The 21,076-nt window shown below is 38.7% G+C and overlaps 1 protein-coding gene across 1 annotated transcript in view; it reads right to left on the reverse strand.

Annotated features, from left to right (window-relative positions):
• The window catches only part of cntn3b (contactin 3b), a 137,941-nt gene that overhangs the window by 89,848 nt on the left and 27,017 nt on the right, over positions 1-21,076 (reverse strand). Inside the window, exons 4-10 of the mRNA XM_037679144.1 lie at positions 13,636-13,734; positions 11,216-11,419; positions 9,299-9,401; positions 8,265-8,449; positions 7,609-7,745; positions 2,648-2,777; positions 1,905-2,055 (exon numbers count right to left, since the gene is read on the reverse strand). Of these exons, the coding sequence (XP_037535072.1) occupies positions 1,905-2,055; positions 2,648-2,777; positions 7,609-7,745; positions 8,265-8,449; positions 9,299-9,401; positions 11,216-11,419; positions 13,636-13,734 (1,009 nt within the window). The remainder of the gene's footprint in view (positions 1-1,904; positions 2,056-2,647; positions 2,778-7,608; positions 7,746-8,264; positions 8,450-9,298; positions 9,402-11,215; positions 11,420-13,635; positions 13,735-21,076) is intronic.

Genomic DNA, 21,076 nt, shown 5'->3' on the forward strand with positions numbered 1-21,076 from the left:
CTGAAGCCCCACGATAAGTGAAAAAACGCGAAGTAGGGATAGTAGTATAAATAGTAAGTAGAAGTTTATTTTCGTATACATGCATAAACACACACACACACACACATATATATATATATATATATATATATATATATATGTGTGTATATCACAACATATAAGGTGTTTTAAACCCTTCCCACACTTTTGCAATATTCTAAACAATGTTTTAAACTCTAAACTCTCTAAAAGAGCAGACCATGTCATGATTTCAGCTCTCTGCCTCCGCTGCACTCTGCACCCTGCACCCTCGGCCACGCCCACTTCTCAGCAGCAGAATGGCGATCACAGAGGAGGAAGGAGGAGGGAGGAGAAGCTGCAGAAGGACGTTTGTGCAGCTGTGCAGCAGGTGCTAAATAATTTAAAATAATTTATTTTAAATAAAAATTCCTTGCTGATCATCCATCAATCAGCCAATTTTGTGTCATGTCCAATCGTATTTTGAAAAAATGTGATAGAGTCTGCGAAAAATTAACCATGAAGTAGCAAGGGACTACTGTAGTTAAATTAAATATTTGCAGAGGTTTTACCATTTTTAACTTTACTGTCTAACATTAAATTGTATAAAGGAGTTTCAGCAGCTGGAAAAATACATAACGGCACCATTCAAGCATTTTCTGCCAAAAGAATGTACCAGTATTAACCAACAAAGTCCATGCTCAATAATCCAGGTATACAATCCAACAATTTTCAATCAGGTCATCTGGACAGTTACCCTGGACAGGGTACCAGTAACATTCATTAGACAATCTTAGCTAGCCAAAAGCTTGTCAAACTCAAATAAGTTATATTTTAAAACCCACAAAGTCTACATGTGTTTCACTGCTAATTAAATACTTTTCACACTGCATCAATTTGTAACAATGCTGTATATCTGAACACTTTCTTTCTGCATTTTCAAATGCTTCACTCATACTATGTTAAATGTCAGTCAGTTGGGAAATTCAACCAATTATCTGCAGCTATAGAAGCAGCTTCCCATCTGGAGCCTCAATGCTGTTTGGACATGATGCTTTGCTCGCATTGTTCTTTCTCAGAACTCCTTACAATGAGCAGCATGGGAGTGATTCAAAAGCATTTTTTTCTGTGCGCTGGGATGCCGGCGCTGGGCTTGTTTTTATTCAGTCAGCATGTGCAGTCCTGCAGCAAGGTTTAGTCACTGTGTAAGCTTTTCTCCTCTGAAGAATCTGAATGTCTGTTGACGGACCAATCTAATGAGTATCTGATTTGTTTTTGAAGTCCTCCACCTTTAATTTGTCCTTTCTTTTTCTGTGAACCCACACGCAACGGGAAATCAGATGGCAACGAGCAACAAAATAAATTAAGCACCACTTTCTGGGGTGAAAGTGCTGCTTGATGCTGCTCATTGGCTGAATCATGTCAGTGTGGAGAGGTTTCAGTCCTGTGAGACGTTTCGGCTCTCCAGGCTTTCATTTCTGCAGCCTTCCAGGTTTCATCAATCACACTCTTGTGTCTCATTTTAAACCTCATAAAGCAGATAATTACATGTGCAAAAGCTTTAGTTTTACTTTTTTAATTACTTCCCGGTGACTACAAGTGGATCAACGTTACTTTTGTCAGTGATTTAATTTCCCAACCGTTTTTTTAAAGCATTTAACACATGCAGTGTGGATCCAACCACCTGGCATCTTCATATCTCACACCAAATAATTTCCATATGAAGGCTCATGCTACATTAAATACAGTTTGTGCAATTTTCCTGATACGTGCCCTAACCTCTTTTTCCTCATTAGTCTTTCCTTTTATGCATACACACAAATGCCAAATACACCACTGAAAACCGTCTGCTTGCACTGAATGTGAATACAAGTTTGTGGGAATGTGCGCTTAGATTCTTATCCTACCTTTCAGTTTTTTGCAGGATCTCATTCCCTTTCTTCCACAGGTTAATTGCTGGGGGTGAGGCCTGAGGCTTGCATTCAAGAGTGACTTCGCTGCCTGAGAGAGCTTTTACCAAGGTCTTTAATGGACTTCTGGAAAAACTGGGAGGTGAAGCTTTGTGTACAAGAAAGAAAAATGTGAGACAACAAAAAATGTTGGTAAAAAAATAGACTTTTCATATGAAGAAGCTTGAAATCTAAGCATAAAGGTCTAAAGGGTTAAAGGCTACAGCACAGTGGTCACCCTGTCCTTCAGCTTCATGCAAACACACACACATACACACAGAACATCCAGCCTCATCATATCGCCAGTCAGCAGCCAGCATCCACATTCATCATCACATTTAAGCTAGCCATCATTAGACCCCTCAAGTGTCATCACATGTACCAAGAGAGAATTGTATTTCTCATGGAGCCAGTCATCAAAGCTTTGCAAATAAATCAATACCGGGTGTACATGAGAAAGCATGAACAATGCCACAAGGCAACGTGTTTGTAGTTTCCAAATCGATAGATGAAATGACTAAAAGTAAAATGAGACACTCTATCAGATTCATATTCTTGCTGGCAGAGCCCACGTTGACATCAAATGAATGTGCAGGCTGATTTCTGAGGAACATTAGAGCGGGCGGCTTTTTATCTTAGCAGATGATCAAACGCTCACACAGATAAGCTGCATAAAAGCAGAAGGAGGGAGACAATCTTACCTAACACCATTAGCTGGGCGCTGGAATAAACAGTGCCATGTTTGTTTTCCGCCACACACTGATACATCCCAGAATCTGACAAGTTCAACGCCGTTATAGAAAGGGCTCCATTTTCGATTTGTACACGCTCCTGCAGAGTAAAGAGAAACAATTCTACTTATCCATTGCAAGGCCAGCCTATTATGTCCAAAGGCACAGCAGCAATTATTATTATTTGTGCACCATGAAGGGAGGACAGGAAAGGAAGGACAAAACAAGAGCGTATAGTGTCACTGCATGTATATTCAGCTCAGGAGGCAGTGCTGGAAACTGTACACTTCCATCTTAGACACAGAAATTAAGTAATAATGGCAAAACACTGAGTTCCTGATACAATGTAATTTCTAGTTTTTGTCATCATTCTGTCATAAAAACTATACCAACAGCTAAGATGGTAATTTTGATTAAATAAACTAAAATAAAGGGATAATCAGCACTGCAGGGGAACACAACAATGCTTCCCTAATTGTATGCTATGTACAGATACTATCCTACTACATTTAGTTAAACTCAGTCTAAATATGTTGTGTTTACCCAATAAAGCAAACTAAGCATCCATCCATCCATCCATCCATTATCTTTACCCGCTTATTCCATTTTGGGTCACGGGGGTCGCTGGTGCCATGTCCAGCAATTGCTGTGCGAGGGGCAGGGTACACCCTGGACGGGTCGCAAGTCCATCACAGAGCCACATAGAGACAAACAACTATTCACTCTCTCACTCACACCTAGGGACAATTTAGAGTTACTAATCAGCCTAACATGCATGTTTTTGGTCTGTGGGAGGAAACCGGAGTACCCGGAGAAAACCCACGCATGCACGGAGAGAACATGCAAACTCCACCCAGAAAGGCCCCTGGACCGGGGTTTGAACCAAGGACCTGCTCGCTGAGAGGCAGCAGCTCTACCAGTTGTGCCACCGTGCTGCCGCAAACTAAACATTTTTTATTTTATTTTTTATTCTTACATTAATGTTCAGTGCACTGTACAAATGAAAAAAAGTCAAAATCATAAATCTAATTCTGATCCAGTTGCAAATCCAACTGCAGTCCATTCAAGTTCTTCTTGTTCTACAACCAAGGCCGGCCTGAGGCATAAGCAGCATAAGCGGCTGCTTATGGCCCCGGGGCCACTGGGCGGCCCCCTTAGTGGAATTGATTTTTGTTGTTGTTGTTGTTTTTAGTAATGATTTTTATATGAATCTTGTTAGAAAGCCCACATTGTTTATATGTGGTTAGTTTGCTTGCTGAGCTAAGTTCTGTTTGACTGTAGCTTGTTTTCTTGATGAAAACCATGATTCCTACGTTATTGAATGCACCGTGGTTGTTCTGACACACTGATCTGTGTAAAGTGCAGTGCTGTGCGTGCAGTAAAGTCTTTTTCTCTCCCAACATGGATGGAGGTTTGTTTGTTGAGCATCTGTTGATGGTTTCCTGTTTCCTGCTGTGTGTGGATGACAGAAGGTGAACCTATTGATGTTATATCGTTTAGTCTGGATGTTAACATCATGTTAATGTATATTTTAGTCATGCAGAAGTTAAGTTGCATGTAGTGTGCTGTTAAAGCTAATAAGCCAAGTAATGCTCTCCGAGTGTGTCATGTGAGATGCTTGTTTACTTTATATAACACGTATAATGTACTTTAAATTGCTTTATGTTGCTTGTTGGACGCTTGAGCTTAAAACCATTTTTATATTGCTTTATTATTAAATATAATCCTTTGCCCCCTTAGTTATCACTGTTTGTCTTGCCTATAGTAATAAGTCAATTAATAGGGTTTTTTTTTTTTGTATTGTTATTTCAGAAACACAGGAAATAAATCACCCCAAGATGGATATCTGTCTCCGTGTTCTTTAACAGGAATACTTCATTTATACCTTGCCGCTCTAATCCAGTTAATATCCTGGAGAACACTAAATCCTGTCCTTTTTAATTCTCCTACACACAATTTCATATAAAGATGTATGTAAGTGTGTGTGTGTGTGTGTGTGTGGGAGGGGGGTGATCATGTAAATCATTCTCTGTACATACATACAAAAAAATACAATTTTGGGGGCCCCAAACAGGGCTGTCAAAGTTGCAGTGAGTTTATGTTAGGTGGTAAATGATCTGATCATCTGACTGTTGATTGCAGTAATCCACATTATCAGAACAAATAGAGGGCCCCAAACCAAATTGTGCTTAGTGCTTGGGCTGGCCCTGACTACAACACATTCCTATACAGTTTATTATGAAACACCAATTAGTAAAAGTTGTCTATCAAAGGCAGCAATTCTTAAATTAGTTTTCTGAACCCCATGTGGGTCTCAAAAGACCTAATGAGGGTAATAAATAATCTTTAGCTATCAAACTATATGAAAAGAATGATTCAAAATGGCTTATTTTCACCAACTGTAGTTACAAAAAATAAATATGATATTAAAAAAGTCAATAAAGAAATAATATCATAATTGTTACAACTATTTGTGTTGTTACTTGGCCTTTATTTAATACTAATATTTACAAGTTTTTTTAAATGAAGCTGATATAATTTGTGGTCACAAGCCTCTGTTGTTTTGCAGATCAATAAAAAAATATTTTTTTTAAATTAAAAGTTTGGGAATCGGAGCTCTAAGGAATCAGTAGATAGTCTTAAATCTTCACTTCTTTACAATCCCTCATCCTGAGCTACACGTTGGTGACAGTGGAAAGGAACAACTTTTTATTTTTATTCAAATAATGTACAGAATGTATTTTTTTATTTTTATTTTGTGCAGTGCCCTGAGATGTACAGTGATGAGAAAACAAAAATCCACACTTTTTCAATTTTAGGGTTTTACATATCAAAACATTATATAACGATCTGTACACTACTTTAAACAGATTCCACCATGTCATTGTGTATGAAAAACAAAGCCAAAATGGAAAAGTTGTGTGTGAATAACTAACATCATATTTTCTGCTTCCTCGGGATCTAAGATGGGAAGTAGCAGCCAGTTCTTTACTCAAATACACCCGATTAACCAGTCATTAGAAACTGTGAGCACCTCTGTAAAAAGAGAACACGTACAGTAAGTGTGCCAACACAATGTCAAGATGGAAAGACAGCACCAACGGCCTTAGTAAAGCAATGGTTGCAGCATATTAAACTTGGATTTGTTACAAGGCCATTTACCATACAAACAATTTAAGGTCCATTATATTACAGCAATATAAAATATTCACAAGTGGAAAACATGAAATAATTTGACAGTCATCCCAGAAGTTTCTGTCCCAGTAAATTCAGTCTGTCAGACCTGTGACACTCAGGAAAAACAAAATAACTCCTTCACCAACTCTGCAGGTCTCAGTTAGCACAGCAAATTTAACAGGGTTTTAAAAACTAAAAGTGAAGGAAGGTGAGCCCAGTGTTCTACAGCAAAGTGCTGAGGAGTTCTTGCATTGTTTCTTCTTGAGAGAAGAGTTGAAGAAGTAGTGAAAGTGTGTGTGTGTGCATGTGTGCGTGTGACACACTTGAGATCTAGAAAGACAACTCGGGGAGAATTCAGGCTGGTGAAAGAGCTCCATTTTCACAGTGACTTGTTACTTTTTTTTCAACCCGGTGATTTGATGTGTTTATTGGCTGCACTAGTGTTTGTCACAATGCACAAACAAACTGAAGCTCTGCCGTGCACACTGAGCTTGGGACTGAAGAGCTGCTCTGCTCAGCACAGTATAAAACTGATTTTGTACAGGACATGCAATACAAATGAATAGGTTCCAGAGCACAGCTTTGCCTTTTTGTCCTCTTTAAGCACCTTAAAAGTTTCTGTCAGTTTAACGGGTTGCCAGGAGAAATCCATTTTCTCTAAAAATAAACATGGCGACACAACTTCGTTTGCAAAGCTGCATTTGAATGAACCACCAGACTTTTGGAACAATGCTTTTTGGACAGATGAGACAAAACTATGTTTTCTGCCATAACACACAGAAATGTCTTTGCAAAAATTAGACAGCATGCAGCAAAAACATCTCATAAGAAATGTCCAGCTTAGTGCAGCCTTAGGACCTGGACACCTTGCAGTCATTGATTTGATGAAGAACTCTTTTGTGGACCAAAGTATTTTGGAGTAAAATGTGACCTCTTGCCTGACAGGTGAAGCTAGGCTGGAACCGATCCAAGAAACAAAACAACCTCAAACACAGTGAGAGATCTACATCAGTCAAAGTCCAGACCTCAACTGGATTAAAGTGCTGTACTGGGATATTAAGAGAGCTGGGGACCAACATTTCTGCACAACCATGAAGACTGAAAAACTTATGCAGGAAACTAAACATATTGTTAAATACATAAAAACTAATTTATTTGTCTTTCAGTTGCTCCCTCCCTCAGGGGTTGCCACAGCAAATTAACTCACTCCAAGACTTGTTTTTTTATTTTTATTTTTTATTTTTACACCAGATGTCCTTCCTGACACAACCACAGACCACCGAGCTACCACAGCCCTCTGTGTGGAGGAGAGAGCTGCCATCTATGGCACCTGGGGGAGAAGATGCTGGGGGTTAGGGGCAGAGTGGGGCAAAGGAGGGTGGAGGCAGGTGTGGGCGTTTCACCTTTCCCACCCATATTTTGACGTTGTTGGTATCGGGAGTTGAGCCGGCAACCTTCCGCTCATAGGCCCACCTTCTCTAACCTCTGCACCACCACTGCCCCTTAACTACATAAAATGTAGTTAAGCAAGCAGCAAGCTAAGATCATGTCAAAACTCAAAATCACATCTACCAGTACCTTCTAGTTCAGAAAACAAAATCTGTTTTTATTCTAAATAATGAAGTAATAGTTACATTAAACTACATCAAACTAGAGAGAGTGAGTACTTCCAGCTAAAGTTTCGCTTTGGCTGCCAGCACTGTTTTTATTTTCTTTTTAGACTATTCACAAGACAATCAGACAAACCCTCATACCTCTGCCATGAGTTGCTCCCCATTCTTCAGCCAGCTGTAGGATGGTTTGGGTTTCCCATTGGCCTTACACTCCCAGAAAAGATGTTCCTCTATGGACAGAGCATTGTCTGCCATCGTCTGGAGCCACTGAGGTTTGGCTTAGAACAAAACCATATTAAAATTAAAAGTGTCATAAATAAATAAACACATAGGTTACCAGAAGAATGAGAAATACAGATTTATACAGATTCTCCCTAAAATCAACCGACATAATCTTAAATCTATAGAAAAACTATAAAATTGATACAAACAAGTTCTGTTTCAATTTTGTTTAATTATAATGCACCAAATCAGAATAAAAGTAATCTCAGAGTACAATTCTGATAAATTGGATGAGGTATAAAATATAAATTATTATTAATATTGTCCAGTTTGGGGCAATTATTAATCAGTTCTATCCACATTCAGCTAATAATTTGCTTTTATTTATTACAATTCAGTCCCAAGTTTAACAAATTTACGTTTTAAGTTTCAAAGCTCTTTGTTAAACTTGCCTTAAAAACATTATCCCCACACAAAGATGAGGAAAAGGAATTTACATTTCTGGTCACCTGGTACCTGTAGCAGTCTGTGCAGTTCTGCTGTCATTGTCCCTTAATTTAAAATTTCTCACTTACCATGGAAAGAAATACGACCCCGTGCCACATTCTTGCCCCGCCGATTCTCTGCTACGCACTCATATGTCCCTGCATCTTCTTGTTGAAAATTGGGAATTTCAAGGACAGCGTTGGAATTCTTCATTTTGACTTTGCTGGGGAACGGGACCCCGCTGGTTCTCCTCCAGCTTATTTCTGGGACAGGGCTACAAGAAAAGGAACAAAGGGATTTCATCTGTCAGCCCCTGTGATCAAAGTGTAATTAAATGCAGCAGGAAGATAGTTGGGACTCGTGAGATATTGTTTCCTACGAATCAAACTGGGATCGCTCACATTTCACATGCATTGAGAATGATTTATGTTGTGCTTACATGCAGTTAAAGCAGCCTAAATATCTCTCATCAATACATGAATTAACCTATAGCTCAATGGACTGAATAAGTGGGGCAGCTGTGGATGAGAGGTTACAGGAGTCGTCCTCCAATGGGAGAGTTGGGGGTTCGATTCCACCAGCAGTCACATGCTGAAGTGTCCCTGGTTAAGACACTAAACCCCTCATTGCCTCAGATGTGTGTCCCATCAGTGTAAGAATGTGATCTAAAAGCAATGATTCGTCTTTGTACAGATATAGTAGAGTGCTGTATGAATGGGTACATGTAAAGAGCTTTGAGTATCTTGCTAAAGTACAAAGGTACTATATAATATAAGTACAGTCCTTTTACCATTTACCGGTATGTAACGCCTTGCTATCTAATCAAGATACTCAACGCACTATACAACACAATCAAACCTCCACACACACATTCATACATCATTCTACCACATCTCTCTACAAAGATAATCTGAATCTGTAGACTAATCAGTTCTTTATCACCTTCATACACCGATGGGACACACATCAGAGGCACTGGGGGGTTCAGTGTTTTACGCAGGGGCACTTCAACATGTGACTGCTGGTGTAATTGAACCCCCAACTCTCCCATTGGAGGACAACTGCTCTAACCACTCAGCCACAGCTGCCCCAAGTCATGTCATAGACCCTAAGGTTTACTTACTTTCCCAGAGCGAAACATTCCAGTTTCACCACTGATTCTTTTGCAGCTGGGACGGCATCAGGAAAATGAACTTCTATCTTTGGCTCATATTCACCCATTACTCCTAGAGAAGGGTGACAATAGACATCAAGCTTTTTGTGTGAGTGATAAACAGCAGACATCCCACTCGGGTTAGATCCGAGGCAATAATACGCTCAGACAGATAACACAAAAGTCTTAATGAGCACAGAGCAAAAGTGACCACTAAAGGGCTTATAAAGAAGGAGAGAAATGAGAGGTAGGTTATAAAAGATTCAGAGAACACATCAAGGAATAGATTAAACTAGTGGAGATCTATCGCTCCTAAAAATTTATGAATGTAACTTCATTTATGACTTTATTTATATTCACGTCACTGAGATGGGTCATGGACTTTATGGCAAATAGTACAGCATGCCCTTTACCATTACAATTACATTCCCAGTGCCTGGGAGCAAAAGCTGCTTTGGTGTCCGGTGCATGCTTTTAGATTAAAAGCATCACAGACCCTGAAATATGTGGTCGTGTATTACTGCAGCATTAATGCAAAGTTAGTGTTAATCTGCAATAATTGGATGGGAATTACTCGTTAAATTTTAATGCGGAGAGTGGGACACCAATCAAACCAATAGATTTGTTCAGTTGGTGTAAGTGTGTGAAATCCATTAAGAATCAAGCATCGATTTCTCATTTTCTAGGTCGTCAATGCCTGCATTGCCTACAAACTGTCATATATCATTACTAAACATGGTAAAAGAATGCAAACACCAGCCGCAGTGAGGATTTTTAATTTTAAACTTGTGTTTTCACTTGACACTGCTAATGTAAGTCACTACTTTGTGTATGTATGTGGGGGGAGGGGGGTGGTGGACTTTCACGCAAAAAATTTAACAAACATTAATAATATAACAAAGTTATTAAAAAATACATTTACAAATTATGATTTCTAACAAAGAGCTGTGTGTAGCTGGAGTCATAATTTAGATGTTTTATGGTGTCTGTTGATTTTAATTCAGTAAAGTTAAATATGCATTTGAGTCCATTCCAGCTCAGTTTTGTTTCCTTCATCTTCTGTTATTTTGGATCAAACTCCCAGGATTTATGAGTGACTGTAGTTTCAAAGCAGCTCTTTTTGTTGCAGCTATGACTACAACATGCTGCTACACCCTGAATCATTCCTACGACCGATTTACCTCTGTCATGCTTAATATATCAACAAGGGTCAAAACAACATTTTTTATAGTATTTTTCATAACAAGGTATTTTTAACATTGCTGAACTGGAATTTTTTTTATTTAAGTAAAAGTCCCAGCTCAGTTGCGCTTCAGAACATGCACTTGTAGATCTGGGGGTACAGCAAATGTGCTTTAAGCATATAAAAGATAAAAAGAACATTTTTAAATACATTGAGATCCTATTTTAGAAGGGAATAACAATGTATTCAAAAGAGTCCCAATTTGACATAAAACTCAACATGAACAAAGACCAGCAGTGTAATCATATAAGCCTACAGTATAAATTCTGCTTGTGCTGAAGCAGCAGGTTTATCACTGTAAGCTAATGCTCTTTCCATTTGGCCAGAATAAAACCAATTATTCTTACCTAGTTTGTATTTAATATTTGAAGGTGGCAAATGCAAATACAATTATCAGCACTGAATATGATAGGGTAGTTATTGTTACTTTAAAACAACACTTTTCTTATTTTACTTTCTGTATCATTTAAGTTAAAACACATAATGATGGCATGCTGCTCTCATGTCTTATTTGATTTCATTGTATAAAGATGCAATAGTGATGGGCAGAAAAGGTCTATCAATGGGGAAAAAAATGAATATATAGTACACTTAAAAATAAAGTCAAATAAAAGTCAACATGAGGAGTATTTGTTTTTTTTTACCGTCACTCCTGAGGACCAGTGGTGTTGGAGAGCTGAGAACTTTCTCCTTTGTGACCGTGTTGTTAACCATGCATGTATAGTTTCCCACATCCGATGGCTCCACTTTGGCAATGTACAGACTCCCAGTCTCCTGAGAGATAAACCTTCGACTGTCTTGCTGGACGGAGTATGGATATTCATTGAACATCCATGCAAATGTCAACTCTAGAACGAAAAGGAAAACAGTTGAGTTACCACTGCGGTGATCCATTTTAGATGGGCCTTGAGTCCATGGATGGGGTGGCTGAATCAAAAGAACCCCACTCCATGTAAGTTATGTTTTATCTCTTCGTCCAGGTTTTCTTAGGCGAAGATAGCAAGAAAGTAACGGCTATCAGTGCAGAATAATAGGAGGCCAGGGGAAAGGGAGCGAAACAAACTGGATTACAGTGCTCCAGTGGTGCTCCCTTGACACCTGGCCTCCATTCCTCGGGTCCCTGAGCGACTTAGTTTGACGGCGTCATAACAAACAAACGGATTGAGGGATCCAAGTTCAGACACAAATTTACATTGTCATTTCTTCTCACAAACGACAGGTCTATAAGAAAAGGAAGACCTGTCAAGCTGAATTATAATGTCGTCTTCAAGAACTGCATGCTGCAAATACTTCTAGAAGAAAAAGAGATGCTCCGTGTAATCTTTTTATTTTATATTTTTTGGAGAAGGTGGAATGGGGAGGGAGGGTCTGAGTCAAAAGGTATATGCAATGGCTGTCAATCATGTCTAGCACCACTTGAGCGGGGGGGGGGGGGGGGGGTGCACTTGGCTCCAGATGGAGCTGAATGGTCCAGTCTGAGTGTAGCGATGCAGATACAAAGCTCCTTCCGATTAGGCAGCAGGAACCACGTCACTCTGAGTCAGCATACCCCCGCACTGAACTATGTGGTTGTAATAGACGGTGATAGCACTTTGAAAAGCAATTCTGTATCAAGTGCTGAGTTAAATGCAATACAAGTCCTTTTATGCAAAACAAATGTGTTTAAAATGGACTTTTAAATAAAGCAAAACAACAAAAAAGGCTGGCATACAGAAGCAATACAATAACAATTACTTGTGTTGCATTTCATTTTCCATACCTGCGTGGTCTGATTACCAGGGGTTGCAGTGAAGAAAGCTTATGCTGAATTCTAGACCCATTTGGTATAATAAAAAAAAAATTTTATACTGTCTGTGTCTGATATAGTTCAGTGGAGTGGAAGGTTATAAGGCACATCAGAGCTTTGAAATTCAAGGAAGGAAAGTGGTGGAAAAAAAGGCAGAAAAGGAAGAGTACGAGTTGGTAAAGAAGCAACAAGGTGAAGCAGGAATAAAGGTATAGAAGGTTCACACTGCTTTACTCTCAGTCACTTTTGAGAATGTGGTGAAACACAAAGAACTACAGTTACAGCACCCTTCGTATAAAACCGTGTCAGAGAGGGAAGCTGTCAAACTGTATTTCACACAGACTCCTTTGACCAATTATCCCAAAGACCAGCTGTACAATGCACGCCGACAAACTGTTCTCTTGTGAAAGAAATTGCTTGCTCCAATGTGCAAGCTATTGTATCAAGAGGGTGACAAGCTAGGCAGCAGCCATTGTGAATGTCCTCCGCATTCTGTAGATATGCAGAGTGGTGGGGCCATGCAGACTGCAACTTAATCTTCTATTTGTAGCCTCTCATTTATAGAGCAGTCTCAGCTCCTGACTTGAACAATTAAAGCTTGTTTTTAGAGTATTTGGTGCTGAAATATCAGGCTACAGCCAACAGCTCTGTGGTCGTTAGCATACAGATTGGAAACAGTGCAGCAACAGCTACGGTGCGAACAAGCTTTGCTGAACCTTGTTAATTAAGACTTGTGCAAACCTTGAGTTTAGGACGGGGGCAGGTTTTTTGTTGTTTGCAAAGTGTTTTACGATTCCAGAACATACCCCCATCCATTTAGAACCACACAGTTTTCTACTGAATAAAATAATCAATGAACGGTGTTAATTAGCTGGCAGTGCTGGGTTTGGAGAGGATCTGTCACCTTTCAACAGTGCCTTGATACCTGTCCTTTTGTTCCCAGTCTCTGTGCGAAGGTAAGACAAGTGCCTGCTTTCTGCAGCTTCATATTCACAGTCGACAAGATAAGAGAGTATCAGTTTCCCTATCTAAAACTCAAATTAAGCAAACGAGAGGATGTAATAAGATTTATCTGTAACACTCTGAGCTGTAAAAGGTTGACACGTATTTTGTTGAATCAGTAATAGATAAATAATTAGAGTTCTGCAAATGCAACATATAAATCTTGTCAGGGAGTCGTTTGCTATCAATTACAGCAAACTGAAGTATTTTCTATCCAGCGTTTGTCTTTTATGAAACAAAAAGATGAAAACAAAGGTTTGATTTAGCAAAGCTTACCTCCAGAATGTGGAGGCGCTCCACAGAGCAGAACCACTCCTTGACCCTCGCGGACGTTGACGGCACTCCTCACTGATTGGGTTCTGAAGTTCTCAAGATCTGATGAGTCAGAAGAGATTGCAGTGAAATTTGACGGGAGCTTAAAAAGGTGAAACGCTCAGCTGCGCGCAGCCTGTACAGTTGACTCACGTGGGTTTATCCTGACAAGGATAGTTTTGAAAATAGGGAACATAAATTTTCCTAAACTCCCTTCACAAAACCAGAAACGTGTTTTTGATGTTTTAATTTGAGCACTGGGAGTTTAATGGGACAACACTGATTGCCTTGGGACTACTCCTGACAGCAGCTGATAGTTTCAAAGACATTGGAGGGCTGATGAAATAGATGAGCCTGCCTTGTTGACGTTTACCAGGCAACACTACGATTCAGTTGCAATAAAGAGATTAGACTGAAACAGGATAAAATTAGCGAGGAGGAAGGAAATGCCATGCAAGGATTGAACAAACAGCGGAAGGGTGCATGACAAATGACAGTTTGCAGAGCCAGCAGCAGTAAGTAACATCATTATTAAATGTGGTGTAATCTTGCACTTAAAAACATTAGCTTCCCTATCAATACTCTCAGCACAATCTATTGCCTGCAAATGAATGAGCAGTTGCTGGAAGAAAAAAACAAAAAACAAAACCTGGCATGATAAACCACCCCTGGCTTCATGACGGATGGAGAGAAGCTGCCGCAGTCCGCTCTGCACTCTGTCAGCACCCTTTGGCTAACAGCCTAGAGTAAGCCTTCCAAACACAAACAAAAGAAAGTCAGTGTGACCGATAAGGGAAATTAGGAGAAGGAAGATTATGGAGAGAAGTGGGACAGAGTGCAGCTAAGATTAATGAGCTGCTCTCTGTTGACCACAACGGAATCAAACGGAGCCAAGTCACGGCAGGACCACGAGAGGCCACAGAAGGAGGTGACAGGCTTGAAATGCAGACAGAGGTAACAACCTTCTGATCTCACCAGGCTGCTTTGATAAATACAGATTTTGTCTCTTAACAACATTTTGAATTCTAAGGAGCCACGCCATCACAGACATCTACACCTCCAGATGCAGGAATAGGGCCACCTGCATCATGAAGGACCCCACTCACCCAGCACACAAACTTTTTGCTTTGCTCTCCTCAGGAAGTAGGTTAAGGAGCATTAATTGTAGAACCACTAGACTGAGGAACAGCTTCTACCCTGACGCTGATCTATTCTTTCATACTCCACTTCTCACACAGACTCATGTTCGTGCTGCTGTTTTGTATTGTATTTGTATTGTTTTTGTACTACTAGTGCTTAGTGGATTTCTAGTTAACATTTTCTTTGTTCATGTCTTAGCTCTTATTACTGTTTTTCTTTTACATTTTATACTTTTGTTGGATGTAACTGGGACTCTGTGTACACAATTTTGTTCCACCACATGTACCGCATGTGATGCGTATGACAAATAAAAAACCTTGAATCCTTGAAGCAAGAGGCAAATCTAAATCATTTTCTTTTCGCCATTATGACAGCTGATAGTCATACCAGCGACAACAAAGAGCTAATTAGTCAGCAGACAAATAATAATGACTCCTTCACCCAGATTGTGCAAAATTGCAAAAAGAAGGGTAAAGATGTTGCTGGGCTCAGTGCTTGAGGGGATACACCATTCTCCTCTGTAGCCTCTGAACAGTAGAATAATGGGTTTCACCAGACTCAACTGACCACACACTGCAGCTCCGAGAGCTAGAGGCCAAACTCACTATACAGCCGCAGAGATTCCTTTGTAAGCAGAATCAATCTCTGCCATATAAGAATGGCTAGTCAAGAGATTACAGATGGAGACTATTACAGCTCCACGATGATTGGTCTGGGCAAGGGTGCTGCTGTAGAGACACTCCCTGTCAGACTGCATCATGTCCAACAGAATTCTTGAGGAAAACTGCTCCAGAGGCACCATGCCAAAGCTCAACCAGTGCATTTCAAGCATGTAAAAGTGCAGGATATTTACAGCTTAGTTAGGGTAAAACAACAGGCACTTCCATCATTTTTAGTGTCCCTAAGGTGAGAAGTATTGCAACAACAAAATAGGACACGGCTGGAAAGATAACAGCCAGACAGGTTGTAAAGAATCCAGCTTTATAGTCAGAACATTGAGGTTATCGGAGGAGGTCGGTCATCTTCTGACACATTTTCAAATGTAGCACTTGAGTTCAGAGTTAGCATCATATTTGAATTAGCATATGCAAGTCTTTCTTGGTCTCTAACTGTAAATCTGACTAATCCTGGATTAGACCAGTGACACTGATCAGAAATATTGTGTAAATGTTTATGAAGCATTCAAACTATTGTTGTCCATTTTTCTTTCTGTATGTTTTTTGACGTGTTTCTCATCCTGTAGTTTTAAAGCTGTTTCAACAAATCATAAATCAAAATGTTCAACTGTTTCAGGACAATCCTGCTGACTTTTGGTATAGGTGCAACTTTAGCTTTTTGAAATATTTCGCCTTTTCTGCCATTTGTTCTGATAGAAAGTGAATTGAGCTCATTTTATATCCTTCAAATCTTTAGATCTATTTACAAACTTTTACTGCTCCTTTCACACATTTTTGCACATTTTGTTCTGCTTCTGCTTCTTTCAGCTTGTTAATGCAAATTTAAACTTTTTTTTCCGATACTTTCAGCTAATTTCAGCTGTTATTTCAGGTGTTTTGTGCTCCTTTCAGATTTTTTTTCCTGCTAACTACAACATTTTGTGCTTCTTCTAACTTATACCTGCTAATTTTATAAGCTCCTTTCAGCGTATTTCTGCAAGTTTCAGCTTTTTATGCTATTTCTGCTGATATTTAGCAATTTTATGCTACTTTGAACCTTTTCAGCAAATTCCACATTTTTTTTTTACACTCATTTATTTTTTTTAAGTCTAATTCAGTAATGTGCTCTCTCCTCTTCCTTCTACTAATTAATCTTCTTTCTGCTTTTTTAGCTACTTTCAGCTTTTTTTTCCCCCCTGATAATTTTCTTTGTGCGCATTTCTGCTTCTTTCAGCCTAATTGGGCAAATATGTCTTCTTTCTGCTTTTTTCTGCTAATTTATGCTTGTTCTACCTTTTCAGCTACCTTTTTTAAAAGCGTTTTTTAACTAATTTCAGCATTTTTCGGATAAATTCAAATTGTCATGGTAATATATTCTACTTTCAGCCTAATTAACTTCTTTCTGCTAATTTCTGCTTTTTTAGCTAAAAAAAGCATAAACTTTTTTAGTAATTCAGTTGTTTTCTGATTTACATTTTGGATCATTTGAACATGGCGTAAGTTGGAAAGATAACGTTATGCAACAAAGTCCCACTTTAAAGGTTTTATTTCAAAGTAAGTAGGCACTTATGCACAGCCTGTGCTCTACTGTCCACCTGACCATGATGCCTGTGTGATACAGTTTGTATCAGACATGATGACTCACATCCTTTATTTTTTGTAATCTGGATCAGTCTGCAAAGATCTGCCATGTTCCTTCCTGGTCAAGCATGTGCCTGATTATTTGTGATCATGCAGGTTGTGGGAAGTGGTAAGGACACATGATAAAAACTGGCATTCAAAAAATGGTGACAACAAGCAATATGGCGTCTTTGAGGAATTTTGATAGTGAATTTTTCTAGTTTTCATTAGAAATTAGTGGTTTTTGGGTTGTAATTGAACAAGGAATGAAAGTAAACAAAGTTTTGGTGCAAAATATTCAAGTGGGTAAGAGTTACACTGTATAAAAGAAGAGGAAGATTTTTTTTTTCTTTTTTCCTTTTTTGGCTTTTCTGATGCAGCACAGAGTGACGGTTCCTGGTAAGTAGAGAGGGTGGCCTTGGCCTTTGGCCATCCAATTATTTGAGGAAGCTATACTTTTAAGCAATATAAAGACTAGAAATCATAGTTTCATCAATGATAGAGGTGACCTGTTTACATATATGGTGGTGGCCATCTTGGATTTTGATGTGGCAACTCAATTTTTACCCGTAGATGCAGCCACACATCAAAATGACAGTCAGCACATTGCTTATTTTTTAATTTATCCAGCTCACAATTTTTACATATATACGTATATAGCAGCAACCATCTTGTATTTTGACATAGTGACCTAATTTTCAAAAGGAACATTTCTTACTCCTAGATGTAGCCACACACCAAAATGGAAGTCAGTAGCTCACATTACTGAAGTTTTCCAGCTCACAACATGCACAGACAAATGAACTGGGGGTATTTCCATTATCCCCTCTTCACTTTGGGACAGGGTCAACAATACAACAGGCAATAAAGACAAGTTTTTCCCAAGCAGAAAAGTGAAACAAGAAGAAGATGGTGCACAAATTACTTTTTACAGTCTACATTTGCAAAAATCTTCTCCAGACATGACCGAAACATGGAGTTGAATTAATTTATCCTTAAATAAATTCTTGACAAGTTAAAGCATTAGCCCCACCTCTAGGATGGAAGTGTAAAACTGTACAGCCATGAGTCAAACTCTGACGGGTAGCTGACGCAAAAGAAGTGTCAATAGATCTATCTCTTAAGTCCCAAAGGCTGTCAAAACTATTCAAAACCTTCACAGACAGTCCTTTACAAAGGCTGCAACTTTCAATATTTTGAGCTAGATTTTATCATAACTAAAACTCTGAATATGAACGTGACATAATGAGGCTTCATCTGCCAGATGGAAACATTAGGGTTATAACTTAAGTTCAGAGTCTGATGAATAACATAATTATTATGTTACTGTTCCAGTGTGGTGTATTTACCATAAGCTGTCACAAGGCTTATGGTAAATATACAAAGTAAATACACATTACCATGTAAATATGCATTTGCCAAGATATGAGTTGAGATATGAGTTGAGAAGGAGTGTGACAGTTTACCTTTGCATTTCTTTTTGGTGGTTTTATTAAAGAAATGAACCACAAGTTCAAACTCCTTGGGTTTACTCTCTGCTGCAGATTAGATGTATAGTTTAGCATTTTTTTATCAATCATTTTAAAACAGGCTATATCTTTGTTAAAAAATTTTTTTTTTCATAAATATAAGTGCACACTGGCAGTTTCACAAATACAGACAAACTAAATGCAAAGCACCATAAGCCTGTCAGTTTTATTTTGAGTTTCAGTGGGTTCATTACAGGTATTTTGGTTTCCTCCCACAACGCAAAAACATGATTGTTGGATTAACTGGTCACTGTAAATTAATTTACCCCGTGACCTGACTTCGGAACAAGCAGAAGCTAATGGATGAATGGATAAATTACTATAATTTAGTATTTTAGTAATGTACATTATTTTAAATTCTACATGAAAATGTAAATTGTTTGTCTCTTTTGTCTCTATGTGTCCCTGTGATGGACTGGAGACTTGTCCAGGGTGTCCCCCACACTGTGACTGCTAGAGATGGGCACCAGCTCCCCATGAATTGGAAAGAAGAAGAAGGTAAATAAAATGAATGAATGGATGATTAGGAAAAAAAACAACATAATGCTATTTCTTTGTCTCTTGCAATTCCAGGACAGTTTTGTGCCTGGGAATGTGTATAATGAAAGTCAATGAGCATAGTTTTAAGGTCACATACTGTTAGCTGTAAAAAGTTCTCCATATGAAAAGGACTTGTTTGTCTGACACATTTTAGCTGGACTGAGAGATGGAGAATTAATAAGTAACATCAACAAGCTCAAACTCAGAATAACATCCACATGAGAGCAGGAGGAACCATAGCTTCTAAAACATGGAGGAACATGGTTCAAACCATCATTCTGCCTCTGGCTGCTTCGACTTGTATTCAAAGTTAACTCATAAGCAAAAACATTTGATGTACACGACCATGAGCCTGTCTCTAGTTCAGAAGTGATCTTCCTCAGGCCCTGACTACAACACTCTGGATATTGTTTTCTAGATTTATATATATTTTTTCTCTGTCCACAGATTTCTACAAAAACTCTGAAATGCACAAGCCACTCAAGAAAGATAGACGGCAGAAAGATCCACAAAAATCACCTGACAAAGTCCAGTGAAGAACATTCTTTGTTTGGCTAATGGTTTTCCCAAAATGATTGCAGCACATTTTTCTCTTTGTTATTTACTAGTTACAACCCATTTCAGTGCACAATTAAAGTTATGTGACAAAAGTACTGCAATAAAGGAAAATTTGAAACGGGAGTACAGCTTACAGCATAAAATACACTCATCAACAAAATAAGAATTTTTTTAGGAAGTAATTTTGTTGTTTTGTAAGAACAAAATCTGCAAAACAAAATTCTTTGTTTGTAGATTTTAGTTCTGCTTTTAACTTAATGAGAGCTCATATTCTTTTAAAGAGGCTCATTGATCTTAATGTTAACTCAGGTCTCTGGATCAGGGATTTCCTATCATGTCGTCCACAGAGGGTCTTTGGTGGTAACATTTCTGATGTGCTCATGTTGAGCACTGGTTGCCCTCAAGGTTGTGTTCTCTCTCCTGTGTTAGTCTCTCTTTTTACAAATGAATTTGTGATTAATGACCAGAGCTGCATTTTAATTAAATATATCAATGACATGGCTCTGGCTGGCCTACTAACGGAAAACAATCCCACAGGTGAAGCTTCTTATTTATCTTACATAAAGGCCCTGGAGACATGGTATCAACAGTGTAAGCTATTTAATGTAGCCAAGACAAAATAATGAATTACCGAGTATATGCCCTAAACTAAACCTTAAAGTGAAGCCAGTCTCACTCCATGACCAACTTGTTGAAACTGTGGTAAATTTTAAATACCTAGGGTCATTCCTGGACAGTCAGCTCAACTTTGATGAAAACTGAGTATATACTGTATTTAAGAAACGCACACATAGAGACTATCTTTTAAGAAAACAATGGTGTTGGTGTTAGTCAGCAAACTGTTTAGAGCTTGTGTACAAGACAACTGTTGAGAGTGTTTTAACTTTTCACCTTCCTGCCTGGTATGGTCATCTGAGCTGTAGACTAAAAAAACAACGTTTAAGAATTGTTTCAATGGCAGGTAAAATAGTGGGGAAACCACAAAAAGCTCTGTCTCAACTGTTTGTAGAAAGAACAAGGAAGATGGCAAGGAATATTTTAGCAGATAGCATCCAACCTCTTTTTCGTCAGTTTGAACATCTGAGCTCAGGAAGGCGTTATAGGGTCCCTCTGGCAACGAAGAACATCTATAAGAAGTCATTTATTCTGAGTGCAATAACCATTTTCAACCAAACCAAATGATAACATCTACCTATGGTATGCAAAGTGTTTTATTTTATGCACAAACTGTTGATATTTTGCTTATATGCATGTGTTTCATTTTATGGTTGGAGAGCCAAAGGAAAATGTCCACCTTGGTGGACAATAAAGCATTTTATCTTATCTTATCTTATCTTATCTTATCTTATCTTATCTTATCTT

The sequence above is a fragment of the Nematolebias whitei genome, chromosome 7 (genome assembly GCF_014905685.2).
Source record: "Nematolebias whitei isolate Nwh7 chromosome 7, NemWhi1, whole genome shotgun sequence".
NCBI lineage: Eukaryota > Metazoa > Chordata > Actinopteri > Cyprinodontiformes > Rivulidae > Nematolebias > Nematolebias whitei.